The sequence below is a fragment of the Coprinopsis cinerea genome (genome assembly GCF_000182895.1).
Source record: "Coprinopsis cinerea okayama7#130 chromosome 3 map unlocalized cont3.3, whole genome shotgun sequence".
In the NCBI taxonomy this organism is placed as follows: domain Eukaryota; kingdom Fungi; phylum Basidiomycota; class Agaricomycetes; order Agaricales; family Psathyrellaceae; genus Coprinopsis; species Coprinopsis cinerea.
The window spans coordinates 1,485,750-1,512,064 of record NW_003307542.1 but is presented as its reverse complement, the minus strand read 5'-3'; the positions used below and the strand labels follow the sequence as shown (position 1 = coordinate 1,512,064).

At 51.3% G+C, this 26,315-nt stretch overlaps 6 protein-coding genes across 6 annotated transcripts; 3 read left to right on the top strand and 3 right to left on the bottom strand.

Annotated features, from left to right (window-relative positions):
* Window positions 1-727: 727 nt before the first annotated feature.
* Window positions 728-4,378, top strand: CC1G_01892 (hypothetical protein; the record flags this gene model as incomplete). Its single annotated transcript, XM_001830204.1, has 16 exons — window positions 728-934; window positions 1,160-1,288; window positions 1,402-1,456; window positions 1,512-1,536; window positions 1,594-1,683; window positions 1,845-2,059; window positions 2,171-2,390; window positions 2,465-2,537; window positions 2,595-2,764; window positions 2,840-2,969; window positions 3,049-3,303; window positions 3,376-3,405; window positions 3,480-3,615; window positions 3,691-3,768; window positions 3,870-4,103; window positions 4,179-4,378. The coding sequence occupies 16 exons, from the start codon at window positions 728-730 to the stop codon at window positions 4,376-4,378; spliced, it is 2,247 nt and encodes a 748-aa protein (XP_001830256.1).
* Window positions 4,379-4,623: 245 nt separating this feature from the next.
* Window positions 4,624-6,000, bottom strand: CC1G_01891 (DNA-directed RNA polymerase II polypeptide; the record flags this gene model as incomplete). The annotated part of the gene is made up of 6 exons (XM_001830203.2): window positions 4,624-5,184; window positions 5,250-5,329; window positions 5,382-5,580; window positions 5,631-5,752; window positions 5,811-5,842; window positions 5,912-6,000. 6 exons carry the CDS (start codon window positions 5,998-6,000, stop codon window positions 4,624-4,626), a joined length of 1,083 nt encoding a protein of 360 aa, XP_001830255.2.
* A 669-nt stretch (window positions 6,001-6,669) lies between these two features.
* Window positions 6,670-9,684, top strand: CC1G_01890 (hypothetical protein; the record flags this gene model as incomplete). Its single annotated transcript, XM_001830202.2, has 19 exons — window positions 6,670-7,042; window positions 7,092-7,154; window positions 7,209-7,242; window positions 7,296-7,579; window positions 7,640-7,704; window positions 7,757-7,891; window positions 7,941-8,001; window positions 8,067-8,073; window positions 8,127-8,162; window positions 8,218-8,352; window positions 8,409-8,454; window positions 8,510-8,547; window positions 8,611-8,694; window positions 8,777-8,817; window positions 8,904-8,999; window positions 9,068-9,102; window positions 9,187-9,359; window positions 9,458-9,510; window positions 9,569-9,684. 19 exons carry the CDS (start codon window positions 6,670-6,672, stop codon window positions 9,682-9,684), a joined length of 1,875 nt encoding a protein of 624 aa, XP_001830254.2.
* Window positions 9,685-10,188: 504 nt separating this feature from the next.
* On the top strand, window positions 10,189-12,456 carry CC1G_01889 (hypothetical protein; the record flags this gene model as incomplete). Its single annotated transcript, XM_001830201.1, has 3 exons — window positions 10,189-11,747; window positions 11,841-12,045; window positions 12,100-12,456. 3 exons carry the CDS (start codon window positions 10,189-10,191, stop codon window positions 12,454-12,456), a joined length of 2,121 nt encoding a protein of 706 aa, XP_001830253.1.
* Window positions 12,457-12,517: 61 nt separating this feature from the next.
* CC1G_01888 (alcohol dehydrogenase) lies at window positions 12,518-13,891 on the bottom strand (the record flags this gene model as incomplete). The annotated part of the gene is made up of 7 exons (XM_001830200.2): window positions 13,726-13,891; window positions 13,438-13,666; window positions 13,323-13,385; window positions 13,204-13,269; window positions 12,967-13,146; window positions 12,772-12,909; window positions 12,518-12,720 (listed from the first exon to the last, which is right to left on the bottom strand). Exons 1-7 carry the CDS (start codon window positions 13,855-13,857, stop codon window positions 12,518-12,520), a joined length of 1,011 nt encoding a protein of 336 aa, XP_001830252.2. The 5' UTR covers window positions 13,858-13,891.
* A 264-nt stretch (window positions 13,892-14,155) lies between these two features.
* Window positions 14,156-26,226, bottom strand: CC1G_01887 (Huwe1 protein; the record flags this gene model as incomplete). The annotated part of the gene is made up of 22 exons (XM_001830199.2): window positions 14,156-14,259; window positions 14,317-14,614; window positions 14,668-14,850; window positions 14,905-16,295; window positions 16,350-18,584; window positions 18,638-18,799; window positions 18,855-18,924; window positions 18,977-19,336; window positions 19,388-19,550; window positions 19,601-21,800; window positions 21,894-22,373; window positions 22,429-22,500; window positions 22,556-22,672; window positions 22,722-23,234; window positions 23,287-23,578; window positions 23,629-24,108; window positions 24,158-24,279; window positions 24,330-24,509; window positions 24,562-24,625; window positions 24,675-25,772; window positions 25,829-26,116; window positions 26,188-26,226. The coding sequence occupies 22 exons, from the start codon at window positions 26,224-26,226 to the stop codon at window positions 14,156-14,158; spliced, it is 10,911 nt and encodes a 3,636-aa protein (XP_001830251.2).
* Window positions 26,227-26,315: the final 89 nt, after the last annotated feature.

Below are 26,315 nucleotides of genomic sequence, written 5' to 3'. Positions count from 1 at the left end.
TTGTTGTATTATAGTTTATTAATGGAATACTGGGCCACTTGTCGATTTGGGACCAACTGTTAGTTTCGGACGAAACAGTGATCATCGCAGGTGTGATTTGGAAAAAATAAACTGGTCGTCATCCGCGTTGCCATTGACCACATGCAATCTGCAGGGGAAAAATTGTGTCCGTTGTCGAACACGTAACTGATTCAAGCTTTTCGTTACGGCCAGCGACGGCCGCCTCCACTATGAACGCTTGCAAAAGCATCTCTTCATTCCACTACACACTGTCGACATTTTCCAGCCCTGAAATTGTTTCATATAGGATTTTCCGACGCCCGCTTAGAGGTTTCACAGGGTGATGGCAACGCAGAGTGCGCCTAGGGGCCCAGCGGAAAGCCACCGCCACGAGGGAAAACCATTTCTCGACAACGACGACGACCTTTCCGAACTTTTTTACCGACCTTCAAACAATAACAAGGGAGGTGGTGCCAGACCGGAGGCGCCTCCTAACCCGTCCACGACGTTGGACAATAAAAGCGGAGCTTTTCACCCTTCGGGACCTTCCAACGCCCATTTGCATCCAACTTCTAGCCACGTTCCTTTCATAGCAGACTCTACCAATTCTTCTTTCGTACCACATCACAATCTTGCGCAATCACATCGACACGAACCACATCTAAACCTAAACCGCATCTCCCTCTCGGACCACGGTTCAGTGCGCTCGACAGACAACCTGAACGGCATGGCCACCCCTTTGGCCTATGATGCGGCAGAACGTGCCCAATCCGACGATCATGAAAAGAAACGTCCGTCCAACTCGCGACAGAGCAGCAACTGGAATGTTTTAGGAGGGATCAAGAAGCTCGAGCAGTCCTATGACGAGTTTGATACCAGAAACGCCAGCCAGGCCCACCTCATCTACGCTGACGGTGATATGCCAAAAAACAAGGTACATTCTCTCCCGTTATTCGTTGTCTCGTTACCTTTTTGCCTTTGTTGTACAACTCGTGTTCGTTTCGTCATGGGATGTGGACCTACTAGTGTTACAGAGGAGCGCCTTGCTTTGCCATGCAATCAATCCTTCTTTGCTCGAGGCCTTACCTTGCTTTCAAGCACTTATCCTCGCTTCTTTCATGGATACGGAGTGACTGACTGGATGGACGAACCTTTTCAGGTTTCCAAATTCTACCATTTCTTGTTGAACGTGTCCATCGTGACTCGATGGTTCTTGTTCATCGTCCCTATTCTAGGCATCCTCTGGGTTCCCGGGATCTTGGGGGTGACCTCCTTCCCCAATGCCAAGGTAAGCACCCACATTTCCCTCCCGCAGGCAATGTGATGGGTTGACGAGAAACCGAATTGACTTTCTTTCATCTTGCTTTGCCTTGATGAATTTGATTATGTCCGTTTCAATAGGTCTGGGCGGTCAAGCTTATATGGTGGAGTATCTGGTTGACCGTGCTTTGGGCCGGTAAGTACAAAGCCGGTAGTCTCTTTTCTTATTCACAAACTCATTGGCTTGGTAGGATGGTGGGCTGCGCTCGCTGCATGGTTCGTTTATTGCTTTTTACCTAAACCGAAGGTATGACGCCCCTGACATGCGTTCAGTCGTATCATCCCCGCAATTATTCGAGCCACTCTTGGTGTCGTTGCCGTCGGCACAAGACGCTATATTGAATGGCTATCTGCCCTGCATCGGTGAGTTTATGACTTCATTTCCACTTCCCCCCCTTTTTTCTTGTGAAGGGGGCGGGAAGGACCCTTGATTGTTCAGAACCAACCGAGCTGACTTTGGTCTTCTCCCCCTCTTCCCCACTCGCGTGCTCTCCTCCCCCGAATCGCTATTTTCATGTCGGCAGATATATTGCGCTTTTCGTCTGGACTCTGGTCATCTGGATAGCCTGGACTCCACTGATCAAAAACAACCAAATTGAACCTGGCCAGAAGAGTGTAGCTGCAGTCGATTTGATCGCAAAACTTCTCTTCGCGTTTTTAATTTGTGCGGCCGTTCTCCTCTTTGAGAAGTTTGCTATCCAGTGGATCGCTGGAAAGTTCCACGAGAGGTCATATGCTGGTATGTGGAGTTGTCTCGTGTGGCAGCTGTTTCGAAACATGCTCGCACTCTTCTTTCCCCCTTTGCCCATGGTCTAATCTGATCCATCGACTTGTTCTCTCCGTGTTTTAGAACGCATTGCCGATCAAAAGTTTGCCGTCAGGACTTTGGTCACCCTGTATCGACATTCCTCCGACATTCCGGGACGTACTTTGGAAGTTGTAGGCGATGATTCCAAGGGAAGTTTCGTCAACCCCAAACGCATGTTCAAGAAGATCACCAAAGGTGTTCGCAAAGCCGCCACAACCACCACCACGGCCCTGGGTAATGTTGCTTCGGAAATCGCTGGAAGGTAAGTATGGGTTCTAGTCTAATCCCTTCTATGCCAATCTTTAAAACATGGTCTGAATCTTGACTTATTTTTAGTTCTGTCCTGCAACCAAATTCCCCTCAGGCAATCATTAAGACCACTCTGGAATCCGCGAACAAATCTCGTCTGGTATGGAAAATTGTTATACCGTACGATGGCTATCTCTAATCGATTATGTGGATCCAGCTCGCCCGTCGCCTCTTCTACTCCTTCGCCAAGCCTGGCGCAGATTTCTTACTTGTGGACGATATCGCTAGATTCTTCCCGACAAGCGAAGATGCTCACCAAGCCTTTTCCCTGTTTGATAAGGACGGCAATGGTGATGCGAGCCTTGAAGAAGTCGAACTGTCGTTAATGTAAGGAAACATCTCCCCCGAAAACTGGGGTTGCGGAACGTGCAGCTTTGGACTTGGGCTGATCTTTCCTAACAGGGAGTTCCATCGAGAGCAACTTTCCATCGAGAATTCTATGAGCGACTTGGATAGTGCCGTGGGCCGATTGGACAACATCTTTATGTCTCTCTATGTCGTTATTGCTGCCCTGATCATCGCAGTCGCATTGGTGAGTGCTTCTCTTATCTGATTGACAACATACTGGAAGTTGCTGACGGACGGAAACCTTCTTTTTCAATGTTCTGTAGGAGGCTCAATTACTCACGCTTATCACTGGCGCTGGTACACTCATCCTTGGTCTTAGCTGGCTTATCGGAGGAAGTTTGCAAGAAGTCCTGCAGAGCATTATCTTCTTGTTCATCAAGCATCCGTTCGACGTGGGGGACCGTGTCGTCATTAACAACCAGACGTACACCGTCAAAGAGATCCGCCTGCTCAGTACCACTTTTTTGGACGGCAATTCAACCTGCGTGCAGGCTCCCAACAATGTGCTCAATACTCTGGTAAGCTTGCTCTCATTCATCTCATATGTGTTAAAGTTTTCCTTCGATTGAGATTGACGTCATTCCGCCCAGTTCATTCAAAATTACCGCCGCAGTCCTCAGGTATGCGTCCAGCGAGGTGGTTCTGTTCCATTGAACTCGAGGCTCATTGACTGTTTCAAATGATAAACAACTAGATGTCAGAGACGTTCAACTTCGACGTCGCTTATGGCACAACCTTCGAGGACCTCGAGAGGCTCCGAGAGAAAATGCTCAGCTTTGTGCAACAGGAGAGGCGTGATTACCATCCTGTATTTGACGTGAACATTAAGGGTACGTGTTTGCATGGCTCCGTCCCGCTCTTCCTCTTTCAATGAAACGATCAACTCATTCTATCGTCATATCCAGACTTCCCGGACCAGGATAAGATGTCGCTCTCTGTTGACATCAAGTACAAGAGCAACCACCAGCTTGGATCTCTAAAGAGTGAGTAACGGCTCATGAGCTACCTACTCTATGCAAACCTTGATTCCCTCCCCGCGCTTACCAACATCCCCTCCTTCATGTAATATGATAAACCACTATAGCTAAACGCAGGAACAAATGGATCTGTGCATTGAAGCAAGCTCTCGCTGAAACCAAAATCTACGGTCCGAAAGGCGATCCCAGCCCTGCTCCCGGTGTCACGCGTTACACGGAAGTTCCTTGGGACATCATTCAAGCAGAGGATCGCAAGGCTGCTTGGGAACAAACTCAACAACAGCAAGGTGACCACCCGTTCGGAGCCAGCTATCAGCTCAGGGACAAGAATGCAGTCATTGGTATGTAGTTTCCTTAAGGTTGGGATCAGTTTGACCGACTGATTGACGGTGGCCGGTATTGTTTGAATCTTGTAGCCGACCCAGCGGATGACGTGTTTGGTGAGAGGAGCGAGACTATCTCGACGCCTCAGCGCGACTTTCCGCCTGTTCAGATGAGCGGCGCTCCTGCAGGTGGTTATTCCGGGATGCCCGCGCCCTCACTCTCCATGCCTATGCCTTCCTCGAGCCAGCCTCAACAACGCGGCGATGTGATTGAAATGCAGACCCGTCGTTAATTTGCTACCCTCGGCGACGACGGGGATGACGCAGGCAATGACCATGTTATTGCCCTTACTTTTTGGTTTTTAGGTGCCCTTTCTTTTTTGGATCTCTAACTAGAATTTTGTTTCGCTTTCCGTGATTGACCCAACACGCATCCTGCTACCATCTCATATGATATCTAGCATTTTCTTGCATGTACCCAACTAAACTAGTAACACGCTCGTATCGATTAATGAAATAACAATTGCTGTGTCTACGCTCAAGCAGTCCAAGAGCCAACTTGTCGTTCTGGGCTTCCCCAGCCTGAAGCCGCACCTCCGCCCCATCCAGATCCACCAGTGCCCGGACTCGAACTATATGCACTCGTTGCGCCTCCCCTACCTGGACTGCTTCCTCCGGGCCATGAGGATCCAGCGGTTCCCCAAGTTGACTCAGCGGGTGCAGCAGCAGGTGCTCCCCAAGCAGGCATTGGCCCGCCTGCACCACCCCCGCCCATATCCTCGTCGGTCGGCTCCTTCAAACCCAAAATCAAATTTGCCAACTTGGCTTGTAGCTCATTCAATCCCTTCTCCACTACATCCTGCGGTGCCAAACTCCCATCCGTCTCAATTTCGAGATAAAACTTGTTAGGTTTCGCGTTGAAGTCGAATGGCTCATCGTCCCGTGGTGGTTCCTCCTCTTGGGCGTTTTCGGAGAGGGGCCATTCGGCTTGGATGTCGCTTTCGTACCAGTAAGATGTGTGGCGGAGTTTGTTGTAGGGGTCGTATTCGAAGGAGACGGCCGAGCAGGGAGACCATTTGGCGTGCTCTTTGGCAATGCCCTGTGGGGGTAAGAGCAGGTTGAGTCTTGAGAGAGATGGAAAGAGAGTGTGGTCGACGAACACACCTTTTTAGCGATACATTTCACTCTGAGTTCCTGGCCTTTGCGGATCTTGCATATCAGGACTGGGGGAGTGCCAGGTTCGTCTGCAAGGATTGATCAATAAATGAAGCATTGGGTAGCAATAATGAGCCACACTTTTGCCCACTGGATGACCGAACCACTGGGTTCGCTTTGCTTTTTCCTCTCCGTGTTGGATTTCCTCTTGCATGTAGTCGTCGAGGGGAACAACCTCGAGGTGGTTGCTCGTGACTTCCATGGTGGTGTCATCGTTGCAGGCGACGTCGAGGCGGAGTTGGACAGCGCAGTAGGAGCATTGTGAGAGACATGTGCAGTCCTGGGAGCAGTTTAAGCAGAGATATGGACAGAGATGTTGCCACTACGCACTCGAGTGTATCGAATGGCTTCGTCGCAGTTTGTGCTTATTAGAGGGATCTGACCGAGTCGGTGGGCAATGTATTCGTCGGGTAGCACAGAGGTGTTTGCCTCAAACTCGACAAGATCGATGGCTTGACGATATTCAGCACTGTTCGCGTCGACGAGGACGACAAAGAAAGGGTAGCGCACCAACAGTTGGAATGTCGGCCATGACGACGCGCCTGAAGGAGTTGGCGAAACTTTTGGGGGTTGAATATGTGAATCGAATAGATAGGTGTTAGGATACATACGCAAGGTCTACATTTTCGAGGACAAAGTTGACCTTGTCCTTCTTGACTTCACGTACGCGGACAATGGGCTCTGAATCAGTCGAGTTCATGGTGGTGGAATGAGAATAAGAGCGGCTGGTTACGTAATAAGCGCGCTGGTTTCCTTTTCAAGATGGTCTCCTGGCCCGTCCACCGTAGAATGCGGGGAACGAGGATGGAATATGGCCAACGTATGGAGAATGTTGACAAGGGAATTGAGTGTGTCTTTGTACAAGGGGTGTGAACAGGCTGTTCTCGTGCCCACACTCGAGTGTGAAGGTTATCGTGGGCGCTTGGTTGGAGATGTCAGTGGTATGTCGGCTTGGCCTGATCGAGTATACTAGGACCGAACTAGTAGTAAAGGAGAAGGCTCGTAGTCGGTGAGAACCCGACTGGCACCTCCAAAAGGCATAATGCAGTATTTTGGGACCGCATGCTTCGACTATGGACCAAGATTGGCACTGTTTTCAAAGACAAAAGGTTGGTGAAGGGACAGATACTGAAGATGTCAGTTGAGTGAGTGGGAGGTTGTGGCAGGTGGTATAGCCGCAAGGACGACAGTCTCAACGTCGTCTGCCTGATGAATTGAGAGATCTCAAGTCCTGCCCCTTTCGGCAGAAAGATTCGGAACCCGTTCACCCATATTTCCCTCAAAAATCGTGTATAGGCGCCCCCCGCGGACTCCACGGAAAACCCACTTCTGACAGTCGTTTTCCGACTTTTAAAAGGTTCTCGCACCAATGCCTTACCACAACCGATTCCTTTCAGATGCAAGCTCTCCCACCAACTCGCTCGCTGCAAGAAGGTATGTTCTGCTCGTCGTCCCACACGACGTCCACGTCTTTCTTACAACAGCGTCTCCCCTAGTCGAGGCCATTCTCTGCGCCGGCGGAAACCTCCACGCCCTCGACACCGTCCTCGTCGATGGCAGGCTTCAACGCGTCTACAAAAACCTGTGGCCCTCCCTGCGCGAATTTTGGCTTGCAGCCGTCGCCAACTATGCCCAGGACACCTACATCGTCTATGAGGATCAGCGTTTAACCTACGCCCAGGTACATGATCACGTCCTTAAGGTGGCCGAGATTCTCCGTCGTGTTTTCGCTATCCAGAAAGGTCAGTCTCCCTCTCCTCTTTCCCAATCCTATTTTTAACATTGCTCCAGGTGATAGGATAGGCATTTGCTCCCGCAACTGCCCAGAGTTTCTCATTGTCTTCTGGGCCTGTCGTACGTGTTTGATTAGCTTGAGCCATCCAAACTTCACAACTTACTCGCTTCCAGATCTCATAGGCGCCGTAGCGGTCCTTGCCAACGCGTAAGTGATTCGCTTTTATCCCCCTCTTGAACACCAATCGAAATCACTCTCAGATGGCTGCCAATCGGTCCTCTACGTCATTGTCTCGTTCATACTGGTTGCAAGCTCGTCTTTCTCGACAGCGAGCGCGCCATTCTTCTACAGCCTCTGATCCTCGACGAAGCTGTCCGATGGGATAGCCAGTTCGTCGTTATCTCCCCGCCGCAGACTAGGTTCGAAGGCATGCATTCATTTCATGACATCCTAAATACTGTCCTCCCCACTTCAACCGTCGACGATCTGCGAAGCGATATCGACATCGAGCCAGAAGACAATGCAACCATAATCTTCACCTCTGGTGAGCGCACTTTGAGCTCGGATCACCGGTTTTTTAAATTCGTTGACCCGAGTGTTCCAGGAACGACAGGATTGCCCAAAGGTGTTTTAAGCACTCAACGTCAATTCTTAACCAACGTCTTGAATGTACCAGTCATAACTACCTTGACGTCTGGTCTCGGCTAATCCCACTATCTAGGTTCTAGTGGGTGGGTTCCGGGCTGCTCTAAGGCGCGGTGAAGACCTTCCTTCGCCCATGACCAAATCATGTCCACAAAAAGCCGCCCTTGTGGCGGTACCGCTATTCCATGTTACCGGATCGACTTCATACTCGGTCTGTTCGCGTCCGTGACTCTAGCCTCGTCTCTAATCGTCCCTTCTAGATGATGGCTACTATGACTGGCATGAAAATCGTTCTAATGAGGAAATGGGACGTCGAGGAAGGTTCGTTCCATCCCTGTTTCATTCTCCTCGCGGAGCAGTACCTAACCCCTGTGTTTCAACCCTAGGCGTCAGGTAGGCTTTTGGTCTCCGAGCACAAATGCAGTCGCCTGACCCATTGCCCCAAGGCTTATCCGGCGAGAGAATGTAACCGTAGCAGGAGGGTATGTCATCGCGTAAACTTTACTCTATAAACTCCCACTTAACTGAGATTGTCAGGGTCCCCTCTATGGTGTCGGACCTGATAGAAAGTTCTTTGGTTGGCCATAAACTAGAAGGACTACTATTCGGCGGCGCTCCTGCGCCCGATTCGCTGGTCCCGAGGGCACGTAAAGCTTTCCCAAGTGCAACTATGTTCGTGTTCATTCCGTGGTCAATGGCCCATTGAACTCATCTAGACCCACCTCCAGGATCCAAGGATACGGGCTTACAGAGACAAATTCAATAGCCGTCTCCGTAAGCATGGTTTCTGTTTCTCCGTTGCATGTAGTATCTTACAGGACATCTTCAGGCCGCTGGTGAAGACTATATTCTCAGACCCACAAGCACGTCCGTTTTCCCTTTCCGTCTATTCTCTCGATCTTGTCGTTAAATCTGCTTTTCAATTCACAGAGGAAGAGCTTCTCCGGTGAATGACATCCAGATTGTTCACAACGGAGTCAGCGTGCCGCCTGGTTCCGTCGGAGAAGTGTGGCTGTAAGTCCATCGTCTTCCCCAGCCTCTATTCCGAAAGCGAACTGCTTCTGACTTCTGGATCCTTTCCTTCTGGACCTACTAGGCGCGGACCTAATGTAATGAAAGGCTATTGGCGCGATCCTGGTAAGTCGGCATGATGAACGGTCTACTAGCTAGTAGCCTGCGCTGGAGACAATTGGTTACGGCAAATGTACTAATTGAAATCCAAGATGCGACGCAGAAGGTGATAACCGCGGATGGATGGTTGAAGACGGGGGATCTTGGCTACCTAGACGAAGAGGGGTTCCTCTACATCAAGGACAGAAGTGGGTTCTTTCAATTGTCGCCAAGTCGGCCATTTGCATCTCATGCTGACGGCTACCCACGCCCATAGTTAAAGATATAATTATAAGAGGAGGAGAGAATATCGTGAGTAGCGGTTCTCTCTGCTTCCGAACGTTGACATGCGACTGACCAACCCTCTTCTGGTGGACTCGTTCGTTTCTGGAACAGGATTCCGTGTCTGTGGAGAATGCGCTGTATGCTGATCCGAGGGTTCATGAAGCGGCCGCGGTTGGAGTACCAGACGAACGTCTAGGAGAGCTGGTGGCTGCTGTTGTGTCAATAAAGCCAGTGTTCCAATCGAGCATTACCGAGGGTGCACTTATCTCTCAGGTTCGCACTAGGTGGGTCTGGACCCTTATTCATTCGCTTTCCTATCGGCTTGAATTTCCCGACGGTAAAGGGGCTGAATGAGCAAACTGACCGATCCATCTTATTATAGACTCCCTCGGTACGCGGTCCCAGTGATGATAGTTATGCACAACATGCCGTTTGGTAAGTCATGACATCATGCATCTTCTTTCAATGACTAACACCTCCGACATCCACGAAGAGAGGACCCCTTCAGGCAAAATTATTAAAGGGGAGCTGAGGAAGCTTGCCAAACGCCATTGGGAGCTTCGACAGGCGAATGGGACAGCAGGTCGGGAACCACTGGCGAACCTGTAATAATGTCAATGTAGGGATTGAAGGTGCCCGTTTCCGATATCAAAGGAACTGGCTATTCTTAAATTATTCTCCCCCAATACCTTTGCTTCTTCGTGGAATTGCTCCTACCCTGTCGATACTAAGCACTGCGGTTTTGGAATTTTGGACCATGCACGCATTCTGAACATATTCAAGTAACACTACCCCTATGTTGTGTACATTGTCCTATTTTATTGCATTATAATTTCAGTCACTTCAATGTCTCGAGCCAGGTTTGAGCCGTTCTTTTCGTTCCTAGTTATGAAAAGGCGCCAAGGCGCTGGTGAGTGGGCGCTTGTTTTCTGATCGACATTGAGCGTGGGAAATTTCTCTGGGAACAATTTTGAAGGGTTCTTGTTTCTGACGCAAATGTCGCCGGTCGTCCCTTCGACGCGTGCCATTCGATTCGTCGCTCATTTTTATGATCCATGAAGCCGTATTCGACTTGGAAACCTTTCATGATATGCTCTACAATCGTTTAATTCGATGGGAAGAAGGATTGTCCCCAACAAGGTCCACCGACCGTACTGGCAGCTGTACCAACAACATGTCGAAGAGACCCGCGCTCGGGTGCTAGGACGACTTCCAGAGCAACCAACAGCAACTGTCGAAGATAACGAAGAAGATGACGATGGTTTACAGCCTTCTTTCATTCCACCCACGGGTTTCTGGACGGCACAGGAGAAGGACGCATTTTTTCAAGCCCTGAATAGGTACTCGCGTCTTCGGCCTGACCTCATTGCGGCGAGCATCAAGACGAAGAACGTGGTGGATGTGTGTGTCTACTTGGATGCGCTCGAACAGGCTGCTGCTGCGCAACGGAACAAGGATAGATTGTGTGAACAGGAGAGGGGGAAGAGCGTAGGAGGCGGTCGAGACTACAAGGTGGGACGACTATGGATGGAGGGTGCTATGGAGATGTCGAGTGACTGGGTCGAGTTTGAGGAGCTCCAGGCGCGACTCCTGACATCGATAGACGAGCAGCAGTCGGAAAACGAGGACGACGAAGAACAAGGCCTAAAGGAACGTTCCGACTACAACGACCGGAACAGCAGCGCTAGCAACGACAGCAACTCGGATAGCAGCAGCGACGATGATTCTGATGACGAACACGATCCATCTCAGCTCCTGACCTCGGACAAAGTCTTCACCTGTATCGAATTGGAAGCGATGGAAACAATGTTACGCGAAGCAGAGGATGCTAGCATGGAGCTCAGCGTCGTTCCTGATGAGATAAAGTCCAAGTTTCAGGTGGCAGACGAGCAGGGAGGAAGTGCTCGTTCTACTTCGTTATCGCCTCCAACAACGCCTTCTCGCCACGCCGCTACTGCCAAAAATGTTGCTACTAGTTCGACATCGGCACACTTGGTTGTTGCTGCCCAAGGCGCCACCATTTCGCCTCCAGTCGTAGAAGCAACTGTAGCTTCGACTTCGGTGTCTAATCATGGCCACCCGGGTATACAACCTCCGCACCCGGTGGCCATGCAAATTTGCGAGGAGGGAGAAAAAGGAAATGTAGGCGAAGAAGAAGGGCGAAGAAGGGGAGAGGGGGAGGAGAAGGACGATGAAGATTCGGAGCAAGACGAAGAGGATGCCATTCCTGTGGACCTCTCACCCAAGGCTCGCCGCCGGCTACAAAAGAGGCTATATATGAGACGACAGCGTGCGTTGAAGGCGGGTCGAAGTGTTGATGTGACCTCTGTCAAGCTGCGTCCCGGCCGAAAGAGAAAACCGCGAAGGCCTGCGACGTCGAAAAGAAGGACAGACAAGAGGGAATACTCGGAACCCCCATCGACTGTATCTCGCAATTCGAGTGTATCTCCATCAGAGTCTTCCCCTTCTGAGGACGACGATGAGGGGATGGACGATGCCGAAGCCAATTCGGTTCCTCAGGATGGCGAGGAATATGCTCATCGCAACAAAGGTGGATTAACTGCGATTTACAAGGCTAAGCAACAGCTCCTCGACATTGGGATCGATGCCCCAACCATCCACGGGGAAGGGATCGGTTTCTTCCATCTCAGTGTACTCTCAAAATTGATCAAGTAAGTGTCGTGTCTCACTGCCTTTCCGTTCCACCTGTTCAAACTAACCACGACAACCACTCTTTCTTCCTCCATGTGTTACTGAACTGGCAGTATCTTTACTTCCGGCTACCGCGAGGAGGAGGCAGGAGAGGATGGAGAGGAGGCAGTAGCAGTCTCGGCAGATGTGATACGATTATTGACTGGAATCACTGTTGAGTTCGTCACCGAGGTCATTCACCGAGCTGTGACTATCACCGAGCAGCAAAATGCGTACAAGCGGAAGAGTAAAGTTTGGAGGCCGGCCGACAAGGAATTTGTGCGTTTCATTGCTTGCATCCTCTTCTCTCGTGTCTTAATTTGACATTCATAGATTCCCGTCGAAAATATCAAGCTCGCGCTCGAGATAGTGGGTCTTAGGTTACTCGATCGACAGCGTTACTTTGCGGAACTTTTGGACGAGCCTATGGAAGACGTCCCTGACGTCGACGAGGAGCCCAAAGAAACCGCTTTCCCATGCGACTACGCACTGCATAACGATCTCAATCCACCCCATGTCTACCTTCCACCGGTTTACCGCACGCATGATGCAGACGACCTCATGGTCGAGGATGAAGAGGGACTTCTGAAGGAGGTCGAAGAGGAAGATGCTCTAGACAAAAAGGAGTTGGAACGCAACCTCGCACACGAGGAAGAGTTCTGGGCAGAGTATGCTTCTATGTCATATTAGAGCTATTCAACAATGTCCTTTGAAAATATTTACAATCGATGACCTTCTCGTAGACAGGCGACTATAGCCTGGTTTTGGGTGTATCGTCTTCCCGTACTTTGATGACCACCTTGCCCCATGTTTCACGGCGTTCCAAAGCAACGAGACCGTCAACGAGTTTTTCGAGAGGCCAAACTTCGGTGTAGACGACGGGTTTCGTGCGACCAGAGGCGAAGAGATTGAGAATATCCTTCCAGACGACAGGGATTCTCGAAGGCTCTTTCTCTATCAGGGAGGTTAGCGGGTGATGACAGTGGAGGTCGTCGTGAAACTCACGGGTATAAGCACCCCAGTGGAGACCAACGATGGAGACGTTCTTGAGGAGAACGAGGTTCATGGGAACCTTTTCAATAGTTCCACCAGCGAATCCAATAACCAAAGCGCGACCCTTCCATGCGATGCACTTGAGGCAGTCTGGACGCCGAAGAGTCATTCGACTTGCAAGCCACGAAAAATCTGGAGGCAACGTACCATTGATCAAACCCACGGGGTCATAAATGACGTCGACACCGTGCCCCTTGGTCAAGGCGAGGATCTCCTTCTGCCATCCGGGTTTGGTGTAGTTGATACCATAGTCTGCACCGCCAAACTTCTTTGCCACTTCAATCTTCGCTTCTGAGCCGGCGGCAGCGATGACTTTGGCGCCAAGGGCTGGAAAATGGACACTGAGCTTGTCTGTTGACTAGAAAGAATGGACTTCATCAATACCTTTAGCGAGCTGAACCGCCGCGATGCCAACGCCTCCAGCAGCGGCCGTCACGAGTACCCATTCGCCTTTCGCTTGGACTCAGCGGCAAGAGCGAGGAATGTGAGTGATGACTACGTACCAGGCTTCAGCTCTGCACGTCCCACCAAAGCCTCGTAGCTCGTTGGCCAGGTGACATACAAACCTATCTTAGGGTCAGTCCGTATGTTAGAATCTCGTTCAATGCGACTACTCACCGGCGCCTTGGTCGAACGAGATATTGTCAGGAAGAGGGATCAATTTGTCCCAATCCACAGCAACCTTGTCCGCAAATGCTCCGGTCTGAGCCCCAAACACCCGGTCTCCAGCCTTGTAGGGGCATCCAGCGGGAATAGGGGAGTTGTGTGCAATTCGACCAGCAAATTCGGTGCCGTAGGTGAAGGGAAGAGGTGGCTTGTGTTGATATTTTCCTTGTGCTTGGAGAATCTATATGTCGATGCATATTCAACATCTGGAATCGGTGCGTGAAGAAAGACAAAACGAACGTCAAAGAAGTTGAGACCTGCTGAGTAAATGTCGACAACGACCTGTTTTCCAGACGCTGTGGGCTCAGGAAGGTCGTGGGACAGGGGGATCTTGGAGGGGTGTGCAAGCTCTCTGACAACGTAGCCACGCATCTTGGAGGATAAACGGGTTGGTAGTGAATGTGGGGATGAAGGAGGTATTCATTTCAATTGCGGGGTAGATATAACGGTCAAACCTCCGGCAATTCAATGACCGGGTTCCCATCGCTGCTGCCAGTGCCAAGAGCCGGAGGATCAAAAAGTGTAAATTGGAAAGCTATGTAGTTCTTGGTAGTACACATGATTTTGAGAGAATTGTCTAAAGAGTGCTGCTAGAGATACTGCTACAACTGCGATACTGACTTATGATATTCTTCCTTGCAAGGCCTGGAAAGAGCGAACGAAAAGAAAATTAACTGAATGCGAAGCCCTCCCCTCCCTCATTGATGGCAAGCAGCAATTGCTGCCGCAACATCTCATACGACGAATACTGTGGAAGGTCGATCTGGTTGAAGCCTGGGTGCAAACTGTCAATATCAAGAGATTCCACGGGAGCAAAAGGTTTGTACTCACAGGTATGAGCCTGAGGGAGACGGTCATTCTCGCCATAAGCACGATGTATTGAGAAGCGTTGGACACCCTGGACGCCTTGCAGATCCGTAAAACCGTTCAATGGCACCCTTGAAGTACCTGTCGCGAAACTAAGGACCTTGGCCCTCTCATCTCGGTTGAAGGACTTGAGCGCTCTCCACCACCAAACAATGTTAGGGTCGGAGCTAGTGTAGCCAACATAGTCGGTCGCAGCGCGCCATTCATCCACATCGATGTCAGGAGTACCGGAGATGAGCAGCTCGAGCTCTTGTTCATTGAACTATTGATCGAATTGAGCGATTGAATGCAATGGGGACGTGGGCCACTACTTACGATGGTGATGAGGTCCTTCGGGACAATTTCATAGAACCCTGCCGACAAGTTCTCGATTTGCTCCTTGATGGAGGAGTAAAGTCGATATTGAGCGGATAGTTGAACGAATTCGCGCTTGTTCTCCTGAGTGACAGGGATTTGATCCCCTCCCTCCTTCAAAGGAATGACGCGGTTGACGCCGAACTAGAAAAGCGAAGTGAGCTTCGCACTTGCTTTGTTAAAACCAATTATACATACCTCATCGGCCTCCACGCTAAACGTCAGATCAAGAACAGTAGGATCGTTTTCCAAGATCCAGCACAGCGACTTGTAATATTCGGGATCGACCCATTCCACATCCTTGTAGTCCACAGGCTTGCCCAGCAGCTGACGATACAAACTCCTGGCAAAGTAAGCATCCAAGAGCCGACCATCGAAGATAGCCTTGCCAATAACCCGTCCGACGAACTTGAAGAACGACAAGTGCTCTGGGTTAACCCAAGAGTTCTTGTTAGGTTGATAGGTTTGCTTGTCGGCAGCGCAAGGTTGGAACAATGCGTTATTGGGGTCGAACATTTGCCTGGCGAGGATTTGGAACCACTCTCGCGTGACGCCACCAGCATCCACACCTTCCTCGTCGTAGAACCGCACGTTGAGTTTACCGTACTTGATCTGGTCGCCCGTTTTCCTCTGGAGATGCTGGAAGCTATCCTCGAAGACTCGTGCACGGCGAACGTTGAGTTGCAAGGTATGTCGATGCTCCCGTCCGTCAGATGGCCGCTTGTGGAGTTGCTGGTTGAAGTAGTTCCTCTTGTTATCGAAGTCGAGAACGCGAGGATTATTAACCAGGAGCGAGAACGATCCGCTCATTAGGCTCGGGTTATTGCGAACCATGAGATTGAGAAGTTTGCGGTGGTTGTCAGTGAAGGAGATGAATAACTCTTCCATGGCCTCCCTTGCTGATGTCGGCGCTCTCGGTGACATCGAACCTCGGGCTGCACGAGTGGTTGTAGTGGACTGCCCTGCCTTGGTACCAACGTGCTGACAGACGACCATGAGTGATTCGATGAGTGGGAGGAGGACAGTGGCAATGTGTTCAGTCTCTGGCTTGGCACCCACAAGCCCTAAGCAGTCTCCGAGCTTCCTCCACAAACCCGAGAAGTTGAACGATTCGTAAATGTTCTGAACCTTCTCGATATCTTGTTCTCGTTTCTTCTCGTCGGTGGCGGACGACGATTTAGGCGAGTACATGTGTTCGATGGTCTTGAGGACGCGGAGAAGTTTGGCCTGTGTTGATGACGCCGGGGAGAACTTCGTCGAGATGCAGCTTGTCATTGCGTCGGTGTTCTCAGACTGGAGAGTTTGCATCAACTGCTCAAGATCAGCAATGAGGACACGACCGAATTCTTGAGCTTTCGTCCGCAGCTCCTGGGCAATAACATCACGGGCATCGGAGATGTAGGACAGGTGTTGGATCAGGTTCATGCTTTGCTGGAACGTCTTGGCTGGACATTCGCCAACGGTGAGGATGTTGACGATTAGACGCAGCACTGCGTGGGGAATCTGAGGGGGGTTGGCAAGGAGAACCTTCTCTTCAACAGTCTCAATCTTAGGTTCAGCAGTCGACTGTTGTTGAGCCGTTGACGTTTCTAGATACCACCTTTAGTTGGACCGTCTATGACCACGATTAATACTACACGTACCTGGACGAGGGCCTTCTGAGGTTGCAGCTGGCGTGGATGAGGGCGCGGTTGTGGACGACGGAGCGGAAGTCTCAGTTGGTTGCGTCGGGGAAGAGTCCTGTTGAGTTGCGGGTGCTACCTCAACCTGAGCATCCTTCGGGGCAGAGGCATCTGCACTCTCGGAGCGATCCTTGAGTTCAGTAAGGGGTTTGGTCACAGAAGCCAGGAGATTGACAACGGAGTCCATGATTGCAGGAGTTCGGAGAAGAGCTTTCCGGTCAAGAAGTCCAAGGAGGAGGACGATGGGATAATGCGATTGAGGAGCCTGCTTCTCTTTGCCCTTGCCCTTTTTACTCGGCGCTTTCCTGAGACCGGCGGGTAGTTCGTGTTCAGTAAGGAAGAACAAAGATGCATGTGGGTTAGCGGTGACAATGTAGGTAAGAGCGTCGAGGCACTTCTTGGCAACGAGGTCGGGGAAGGCTTCTATTTGGGATGCTGGAAGTGAGAGGGCCGCGAGATAATCAGGACTAGGTTTTTGCTTAGAGACTGATTTTGGAGTCTGTGGCTTCGAGCTACGGACGGACATCTGGGCGAAGCTTTTGTCGACAGCGGCGAGGTCACCAGTGCCATCTTGCAGGATGCTCAACAGGAAGTTGAAGAGCTCCGTCCTCGTCTTTGAGTTCTGGCAAAGGTTAACGAATATCCTGAACAAGAAGGATTTTCTGAGAGCCTTGGGGAAGAAGAGAAGGCGGACAAGGACCGCGACTCCGCCCTTGTCCAACAATTGGATGGCGTCGTGCTGCGCCTTCGGTTTTGACTGCTGAGCCTGTGCTCCTGGAGGGCCTGAGCGAGGAGGTGCTGCGCGATGCAAACGACGCCTTGGCCTGAGATCGTCACGGTACGCTTCAGCCTCTGCAATCATATGTGAGGGGAGCGTAGCAAGGAAGCCATCATCTTGTTCCATAAGCACTGCTTGCCGCAGGGTGGGATCCAGACTCGCGATGAAACTGGCGGGATCAATTTCTGTGGGCCCTCGAGAAGGGGCGGCCTCTTCAGCTTGCCGACGGGCTCGCTCGATAGCCTCTTGCTGCAGAATTTCCGCTCTGATCTCCGGAGGAAGTGCATCCAAGAATTCGTTGCTGATTTGCGAATCGGCGGGACGTTCGACTTGAGCTGCACGTTGGTCGCGGACATGCTGGTTCAGAACTTCTTCCCGCATGTCATCAGGGAGTGCCTCCAAGAAATCGGGGTCGATACCAGTGTCCGTAATATCGACCGGGTTCCCATGGATCATGACTGTGACGCGCTGTACAGGGGCTGACGTGCTTGCCGCGGGTTCTGCAGGCTGGGTTGTTTCCGTGCTTGTACCAGCGGCCGAAGGCTCTGGAGCGGGTTCGGAAGTCTGGACATCCACCATCTCGGTATCTCCATCCGTTCTCGGCTCTTCGGACATGGGCTGATCTGCAGCAGGTCGGTCTTGGGTAGACTCGGATGGTGCCTCCGTTGTTGCCTGGGCTGTCGCCTCCGCCGAGGGAGCGGGGGCGTCTGCGTGGATCGAAGGCGAGGGGTCGGGCGTTCGAGTCGGCTCAGCTTCCATTGCCGCCTCCTTTTGTGCACTTTCTTCTTCAGCCTTTTTCGCTGCTTCTTCAGCCTTCGCCTTTTCTTCCTTTTCCTTCCCGAGACGAGCGGCCTCCTCCTCCTTGAGCAACTTCGCCTTTTTGGCTGCCTCAATAGCTTCGGGCAAAAGTGTTAAAATAACATGATTCACCAATTTCGCGACGCGCTCTGCAACGAATTCACCGTGCAAAATCTTCGCTTCTTCTGTCCATCGTTGAATGGTTACCAAGGGCTCAAATTCCCTGCCATGTCGGTGGCCAGACGGTGGTGGAGCACGCTCTACTCGGATCGCAGTTGAGAAAATACCGTGGCGGCGAGGAGGCATACCACCTCGATCCAGGTTCATGAAGCCAGGGACGTCCAATCGGAATGCCTCTTGCCATCCCCGACTTCCAGGAGCCATGACTTGCTGAACAAGTTGGAATCCTCCCGGTCCTATCATGCCATCCAAGGTTTGGAGAAGATCTGCGGCACCAGTCCCAGCAGCGATGATGCGTTGGGCTTGTCTGGAGCTTCGGCTCTGGCCGGGCAGGGAGCGAGTATGCGAAGAGGTGTTGAGCAACAACGGGTGAACAATGGCCTCGGGACTGGAACTGGGACCGTTTCGCGGTCTTCCGAAGAGGTGTACGTGTTCATCAACTGCTTCACAATCAGTAAACACGGAGATCTGTGTGAATGAAACCGCGACTTACGATTGCCGCGATGTCGCCTTTGTACGATGAATCCGCCTGCATGCCCGGCATTCATGAGCTGCTCAAAATTAGGAATCATATTGAAGAAGCCGTTATCAAGGAGAGGGCCTTCGTCGGACTCCATGTCGCCTTCGTCTTCTTCATGGATTATCTGCACGGGAACTACTGTTTCTGTTAATACAAGACCCCCGTGGGTGGAGGAACTTATCAGACTCACCACCCGTCTCCTCCTCCTCATCGAACTCGTCTCCGATAGCTTCAAGCCCTTGTCTATCTTCACCGGCATCCTGGGATGCACGATTAACACGGGTGAGGCTCAAACAAGAAACTGCAGCCTACCTCCCAAGCAAGTTCGCCTTCCGGTTCCTCGTCATCATCATCGACGATTTCTTCCTCCTCATCCACAATAGATGCATCACCGACGTCCTCTTCCCCTTCGCCCTCGTTTTCAACTAAAGCTTCATCATCATCCTCGACCTCTTCCCATTCGGAAGTCTGTTCTTCGTCCTCCATTTCGTCGTCCTCGTCCTCTTCATCCTCCTCCTCCTCGTCTCCCTCGTCTTCATCGTCGTCGTCATCGGTGTTGGACGTGTCTTCACTACCGGTTTCATCTCCAAATTCCATGTCTACGTCTTCGTCAGTGTCGACCGCATCCTCGTCCATTTCTTCGTCTTGTGGATATCGACCGTCATCCATCTCCTGATTTCTATGTTACTAGGAACTCAAACCGTTGATAAAATGGAAACATACCCCGGTGTACATCCCCAGTGACGAGTTGCGATAGAGGTCCGGTGTCTCCTCGCGAGGCTCCTCGAAGCCTTCTTCTTCGTCAGAGCTCGACGACGCCATGACACTGTCGTCGTCCTTATCGTGCCTTTTGCCTGAGTGACTCATCTTGATCGCAACTTTGGTCCTAGTGGAAAGTTAGGCACACAACTGTTAAATGCATTCTAATCGACTTACAGGTACTGCAGGGGCTTCAAGATAGCTGTCACCAACGATCGCACATGAGGGTAGTTCAGGTCAACGTCCGACAGAGATGCAGTCAGCGTCGCGACGAAGTTCTTCTCGAGCATGACCTTGGCAATGTGCGTCAACGTTTCTGCCGGTTTTCGCTGTGGAGGCATGTTGTCGAAGCGGACGGTGAGGAGGCGGTTGCACAAATCAGAAAGTGCCAGAAGGCGGCCGTATTTCGAGTTCAGGTTGTCATCGGAAGGAAGGTCTTTGATTGCACGACCAAGCGCTTCGAGGACGTACTTCCTGACAGACGCGAGGTCCGCTGAGACATCCTTGCTGGGATTCGGCGCGGCGGTGTCAGCACAGAGAGCAATCATCATATTCGTCGCCCAACTGCAGAGCATGATCTTGTTGCGAAGCTTGTTGTCAGCTTGCTGTAAATTGATGGTCCCAAACGTCAAGAGTTCATTGAGAATGAAATGGAGAGTTCCCGAACGGAATCGATTGCCTGGTTCTTTTGCTGGCGTTTGGAGCTTCTTCTTGGGAGAGTATGAGAGGAATGCGAGCTTGCAAGAGTCGTAGGACAGCAGTAACTCGGAAAGACATTGCATGACGAAGAACACATATTGGTATTTGTCTTGGATTTCTTCTTGACTGGGAGATTTCTTCTCGGTGCTGCTCTGTGTTGTTGACGCTGCCTGCATGGGGGCATCAGTTGGGGACAAACCCGCTGCGTCTGACGAGGTCGGAGCAGCTGTAGGTTTTTCGACTGGGTGAGGTGTCTCGTTAAGGTCCTTTACACACGAAATGAGCTCGGTGATCAAGAGGTGAACAGTTGATTCCGCGACGTGAATGGAGGCTGGTGCGATGGCCGGTGTTGGGGGAGAAGCGACGTTGTCGACTTGCATCTCGGATCCTTCACCTTCCTTAGCTGCCTTTGAGGAGTCTCTGTCTGGCTGTAGTGTTATGTGGTTGGCAATAGCATACGGTTGGTTGAGCTGGCACAGAGACTTTGTTGCTTCGATGAAAAGTTCGGGATCACGAAGGGCCATGGAACTGCAATTCTTGACGTATGTGCCGGCTTCAACGACGCGAGTGCGAGGATGCGAGAAGTACCGCTTGATGTTCTGTTGCATGATGTTCTTAACAGTGGACGAATCCTCCACGAGGTGGCGAAGGATGGTTGCAATGTACGAAGAGCCGCCGCTGACAGGTGAAGATTTGAGGCGCTTGAACATCTGTGCGAGAGCATCAGCCTGGAGGAGGGAATCTGCCATCTCCCTGTTCCGAGTGAACAGGACAAGTAGTCGAAGGACAGATAGCAGTTCGTCTGACTGGAGCTCTTCAAGGGTGAGGAGCCGTAAACACAGCTTGAATACTACTTGCTTGGCCGCCTGGCGACATGGGCCCACAGCGATGGGTTGTGGCTCGATGGGTTCACCTTCCCTGGGAATAGAGATAGCGCGAGGCTCGTCGGAGAGGATGAAAAGGGACTCGATGACAAGCAGGTGCCCCGCAAGCCACTTGGGTGGGTTTTCCACAGCGATGCTCGAAAGGAGTGCCAATAGGTTGTCCATCAATGTGTTTCGGAGATCGTCATCGAACGCGGAAGGTGAATCGGTGAGGATCAATGCAAGCAAGCGGCACCGATTCGCCATTGGTTGCTCTTGGACGTCGTAGGCGTGTGGCGAAAAATCCTTGACATCCTCGACGAGTTGTTGGATAGCCTCTTTCTGCCTTGGACTGGCCTTGGTGAAAGCTGGGTAGAGGTCGAAAAGCAGTTGTTGATGTTCATCGATGAGAGTGAGACCGTGTCGACTGAGACTCGAACCAAGGGCGTCGCGGCCCTGGTTCAAAATCGTTCGCCATTCCTCCGTGGTTCGGGTTGGTGGTCTATGTTCCGCAGAAGGCTGCTCCTCAGCCACCGATTCCCCAGTTGGTTCTTGCCGAGCGTTGTTGCTTGGAGCAGGTTCCGTAGGCTCGGCTGCCATGGTGTCTGTATCCTCTGCAGGAGCTTCTGTCGACGTTGTCTCTGCTGCTTGTCCCTCAGCGGGAGTCCCCTGACTACCAGAAGCTTCTCCTGATCCTTCCGCAGCAGGTGTAGCAGGCTCGGGTTCCGGATCTGGGGGTAATGGGAATGGGTGAGAGATGAGGAGTTCGGTGGCTGCATTGACATTGTTTCCGGCGCGGATCAGAGCACGCTCTGCTGCAGATCTCGGGAAGCCCATATCCGTTAGCAAACGGATACGGGTTTCATCCGGTCCACTGGGCCGAGGGGGGCCTCCGGGGTGAGGCATACCATCGATGATAGGAGTGTCCCCTTTAGACTCCTCGCCTTCGCCTTTCATCACCTCCAATAAGGCACGGACGACTGCTCGTGTGACGGCGACAGGAGCCTGAAGGAGCCACCCTGATTGCCAAAGTGAAGTTAGGAGCGGGAGAGCGGCGACTCTGAGCTTGACAAGGAAGTGATGGGGCTCGAAGTAGTCGGGGTCTGTATCCTTCTTATCCCTGGTGACGATGAGATGGGATTGACCGGATTCCACGACATATTTCGCAGTGATTGTGGGTTGGAGCAGATGGAGAACGACCTTCAAACCACCGTAAGCTTGGACCAATTCCTTCTTGTCTTGATCGTCACGGAAGTCTTCGGGCTTGTTCGTGATTTCCGCAATTCTGTCAGTGAAAAGCTTTGTGGTGGAGAAAAGGGCATCCAATCCATCGATGCGATAGAAGGCATAAAGTTGGATGGTGTGAAGAATCGTGGAGGTTGGACGCTCTGGTAAAAAGCGAGTCAGTGTGAAAATAACGGGGACCCAGAGCCCTGGACTAACCTTCAATCAACAGAAGGGAGAAAAGGCCGAGGACAACCGTGTAGTAGGCAAATGAAGAAGTCCTGTCGGTTCCTAAACGACATGTTAAAGCCTGTAAAAGGTTGAAAAAACGGCCACTACCACATACCAACGTCATATTGGAGGTGCTTGAGCATGATGTCTGCAACAATCTTTGAGGATTCTTGAATTTGTTTCCTCTGGGCACTGTCGGGATTCCTTCTCGCGTGAAATGTCTTGACCATGGCTAGAACAAATCTCAGTCGCCACGTCTTTTCAAAATGACTTCCACGTACCTTGGAAGAAAGGAGCGAGGATATTAGGGAGTCCGTGTGTGATGTGCTTGATGGCGGCAGCATTCGCAACGCGAGGCTCAGGCTGTGGGGTAGGGGAGCTTGAAGAAGACGTGGTAGTGGTGGCAGCTGCGGCCGGCTGCTCAAGTTGTTGAACGCCGTTGGTTGTGCTGGCCGGAGCAGGTGGGGCCGTATCCTCCGGGTCCAATGTGTCAAGATCCAGCGGCTCGGGACCTCCTTCAAGCTGTGTCCCCCCAGGCGCTGAAGCTAAATCGATATTCTTGGCAGCAAGACCGGCGTTGAAAACAATGTTCTCCCAGATGCTGGCACGGTGAAGGGTGCCCAAGTCTGCGATGACATCCGGTGATGTGTTGTTCATGAGCGTTTGGAGAAGGCCAATTGCTGCGCGGCCGTGGGCGTAACCAGTCGTTGAGAAAACATCGGAAAGGAGGGTGATTCGAATATGCAAGGTGACGAGACTTCGGAATTTAGCATTGGCGGCTGCAGTATCTTTGTCTAGGTTATAAAGTGAGCTAAGACACCCTTAGGCGAAGTGTATGATACATACCGGCAAGGTCAATCAGAGAAATAAGCTTGGATTCGTGGGACGGTGTTTTCCAGAAATCAGCCGTCTCATCAAGCGATTCCTTGACGAGCTTGGACAGGTGTTGGATCGTGTCGTTCGTTGCAACCTCAGCCAAAGTCCTCATGACCTGGACCATAGAATCTGAAGCGACACTGTTTGCGAAGTCATAGGGCAAACAGGGTAAACTCGTCATCCTTCCAAGTCGGTTGAGGCCATCAGTGATCGAAATGAAGTCCCTGCAGTGGGGCGTGTGTTGGAATAGACCTTCCAAAAACTACAACAGGTTAGACTGATTCGTTATCAAAGAACATGTTGGTGGCTCACCCTCCCAATAACATCGAGGTAGGACACGATGATACTATCATGAGATTTGGAGTTCTCGTCCTCCGCAACAGTGTCGTCCTCTGTCGCTTCTGGGCTTGACTCTTTGGTCTCCGTTGGTTCATCGATGTCCATTGCTGCATCGCCAGTAGATGCGCTTTCAGATGGTACTGGTCGCAGTTGGTACCACTGCGTGAGGTTCGAGGGAACGACATATTCCAACCCAAGTTCTTCGATGCGACTTAGCGCAGATTTGAGCGCAGAGAAGACCGGTGCCTTGAGGCTAGGATGGTGTCGAATCAACTCGTCAATGGCGGTACCAATGAGAACAGCGTTCTCCTTGTCATTCAGAACCTTGAGGTGGCGTTCGGAGGTGAACAGAGAGAAGACAGCAGGGATGATACTCGGTCGCTTGGCGAGCTGTGCCTGACCAACTTCGTTCAGACACAGGGCCCCGATAGCGTTTGGAATTGCTTGGATGACCTGTTTACAGTTAGTGACCTCGCTTCAACCATTTAGTTAACTGAATTACCTCGATAGCAGGTTCGATTCCTGCTTCGATGGTGTTGTAGAAGGCTTCGGGAAGCCCTGCTTCTTGGATGATGGTCAACGATGTTGGCTCGTTATGCACGAAAGTGGTCATGATATTGATGGCTGAAAACATCTCAGGGAGGGAAGAAACGTGAACAGCGAATGTCACTCACCAAAGGGAAGGATTGTCGGCCCAAAAAGCCCTCTGTATTCAATGATCTTCTTAACGGTCTTCAAAAGGGACATATTGATCAAGTTTCGAAGGCCTTCAGCTGTTCCCGCCGACTGCATCATTCGGTGCATGGAGCGCAACATGTGCTTCAAAACGGCAATCCGAGCGATGGGAATATCAACTAGGAATAGTTCAGTCAGCACCCAATGACAGTGTAGAGAGGACATTCTAACCATCTTCGGCTGACGACACAGTCTTCGGGTCTCCATAAGTCTGAATATCATAGTCGACTTCGTACTATGGGGGCGGTGAGTAACGGTTCGACGACGAGACGTCATATTCGTACCTCAATTCTCTCCACCAACGTATCCAGACCCCGGGCTGTAGTAAAGAGGTGGAAGCCGGTCGGGGCACTGTACAGAACATTGTCCAACAATTGCATCGTCTTCGAAGTGGTGGTCAATCGTGTTGGACTTCTGTTTTCAATGAGTTGGATGAGCAAGGGAACCAAACCGGCTCCGACGACCATACTGCTCCCCGATTGATGCGAAACGATGTATGTTAAGAAGCCCAGCAAAGCGTCGACGAATGACTGGGGGATGGTCGAGTCTGCATGGGGGAGGTCATTGACGGTCTTGCGGAAGAGGCCCATCAGGATTCCATGGTTGATAGCTGCGTTTACGGCAGTCAGAACCTCTTGGAGCTTGTTACGGTATCTTGCAAGAGCGTCCAATGCGGCAATAGCAGCAGTCTGGACACCGACAGGGACACCATTGTCAACTTGAAGGAGTTCGGCGATGTGGATGATGAGATCCGGCTCGTAGACGAAGAGGGTAGACGATGCCCGGCTTTCAGCATGTGTGTGGCAATAGATGGCGATGGCCAATAGTCTGGCGGTGAGCAACTTCTCTCGGTCCTCCCGGCGACCTTTATCTAAAGCTGCAGCGGTTCTGATTCGACAGAGAATCTCAAACTTCTCTTTGTCTGGGACTTTGTAAGTCTTAACTGCATCGGCGAGAACCTCCATAGCGGGCTTGGCCAGGACTTCTCGCTCGTCAATATGGACATTGACCGCTTCAGAGGAGGGGAATGGTGCAGCGCCTTTACGAGGGGTTTCAGGAACGGCAGGAGTAGAACTTTGTGGTTCTTGGTCGGTCTTTTCACCACCATCCGTTCGATAGAAGGTCATGTTTACTTCGCGAGCTTCCACCGGCAAGCTTTCGACTTCTGCATCACCCTTGGGGGAAACGAGGTCCACCAGGCCTGCGCCATATTCTCGTACATGGGGCCATTTCTTTGCGAGGGATTGCAATCGACCCGATGAAAGGCTGAGTGCATGCGAGACGGCTGGTTGTGCGGAATATTGCTGGGCGGGGCGAAGTAGAAGATTCAGCGTCAAGAGAAGGATGTCGAGATCCGAAGTGAACAAAAGACTGTTCAATCGCTATATGACGAAAGATATTAGTAACCCAAAGGATAGAATGATTGGGGCAGGCGCACGTCGTATGAATTATAGGTCTTCCTATTCGTGGAATTTTCCATCAATAAACGCTTGAAGCGCAGGATTTCGGAAACAAGGCGTTTTGTGGAGGGCGAGAAAGTCTTGAGTTGGAGTTTGTCGAGGTCATATTCCGCGATGATCTCCTCCAAAACGGCGTCAAACTTGTTGAGGACCTTAATCCAGGCGTTGAGATCTGAACGAGGCCATTTCCAGACGTCGACTTCAGATAAAATGGCGGTAAGCTCTTCATTGGATGCCTTTAGCGTTCTCTTGATAAATTCCGCTACCTGGGGCGGCTGTTTTGGGGGGTCAGATGAGCTCCCTGACGCGCTGGACAAAACTAATTTGCAAGACTTACTGGCGGAACCGGCTTCTTTGATTTGTGAACGATCTTCATCGTCGACGACGGCGTCGAGGAGAAGGTTGAGACTGTGACTGATAGTGACGGCCTACTAATTTAGGGGGTAGGCCAAAAGATGAAAGTTG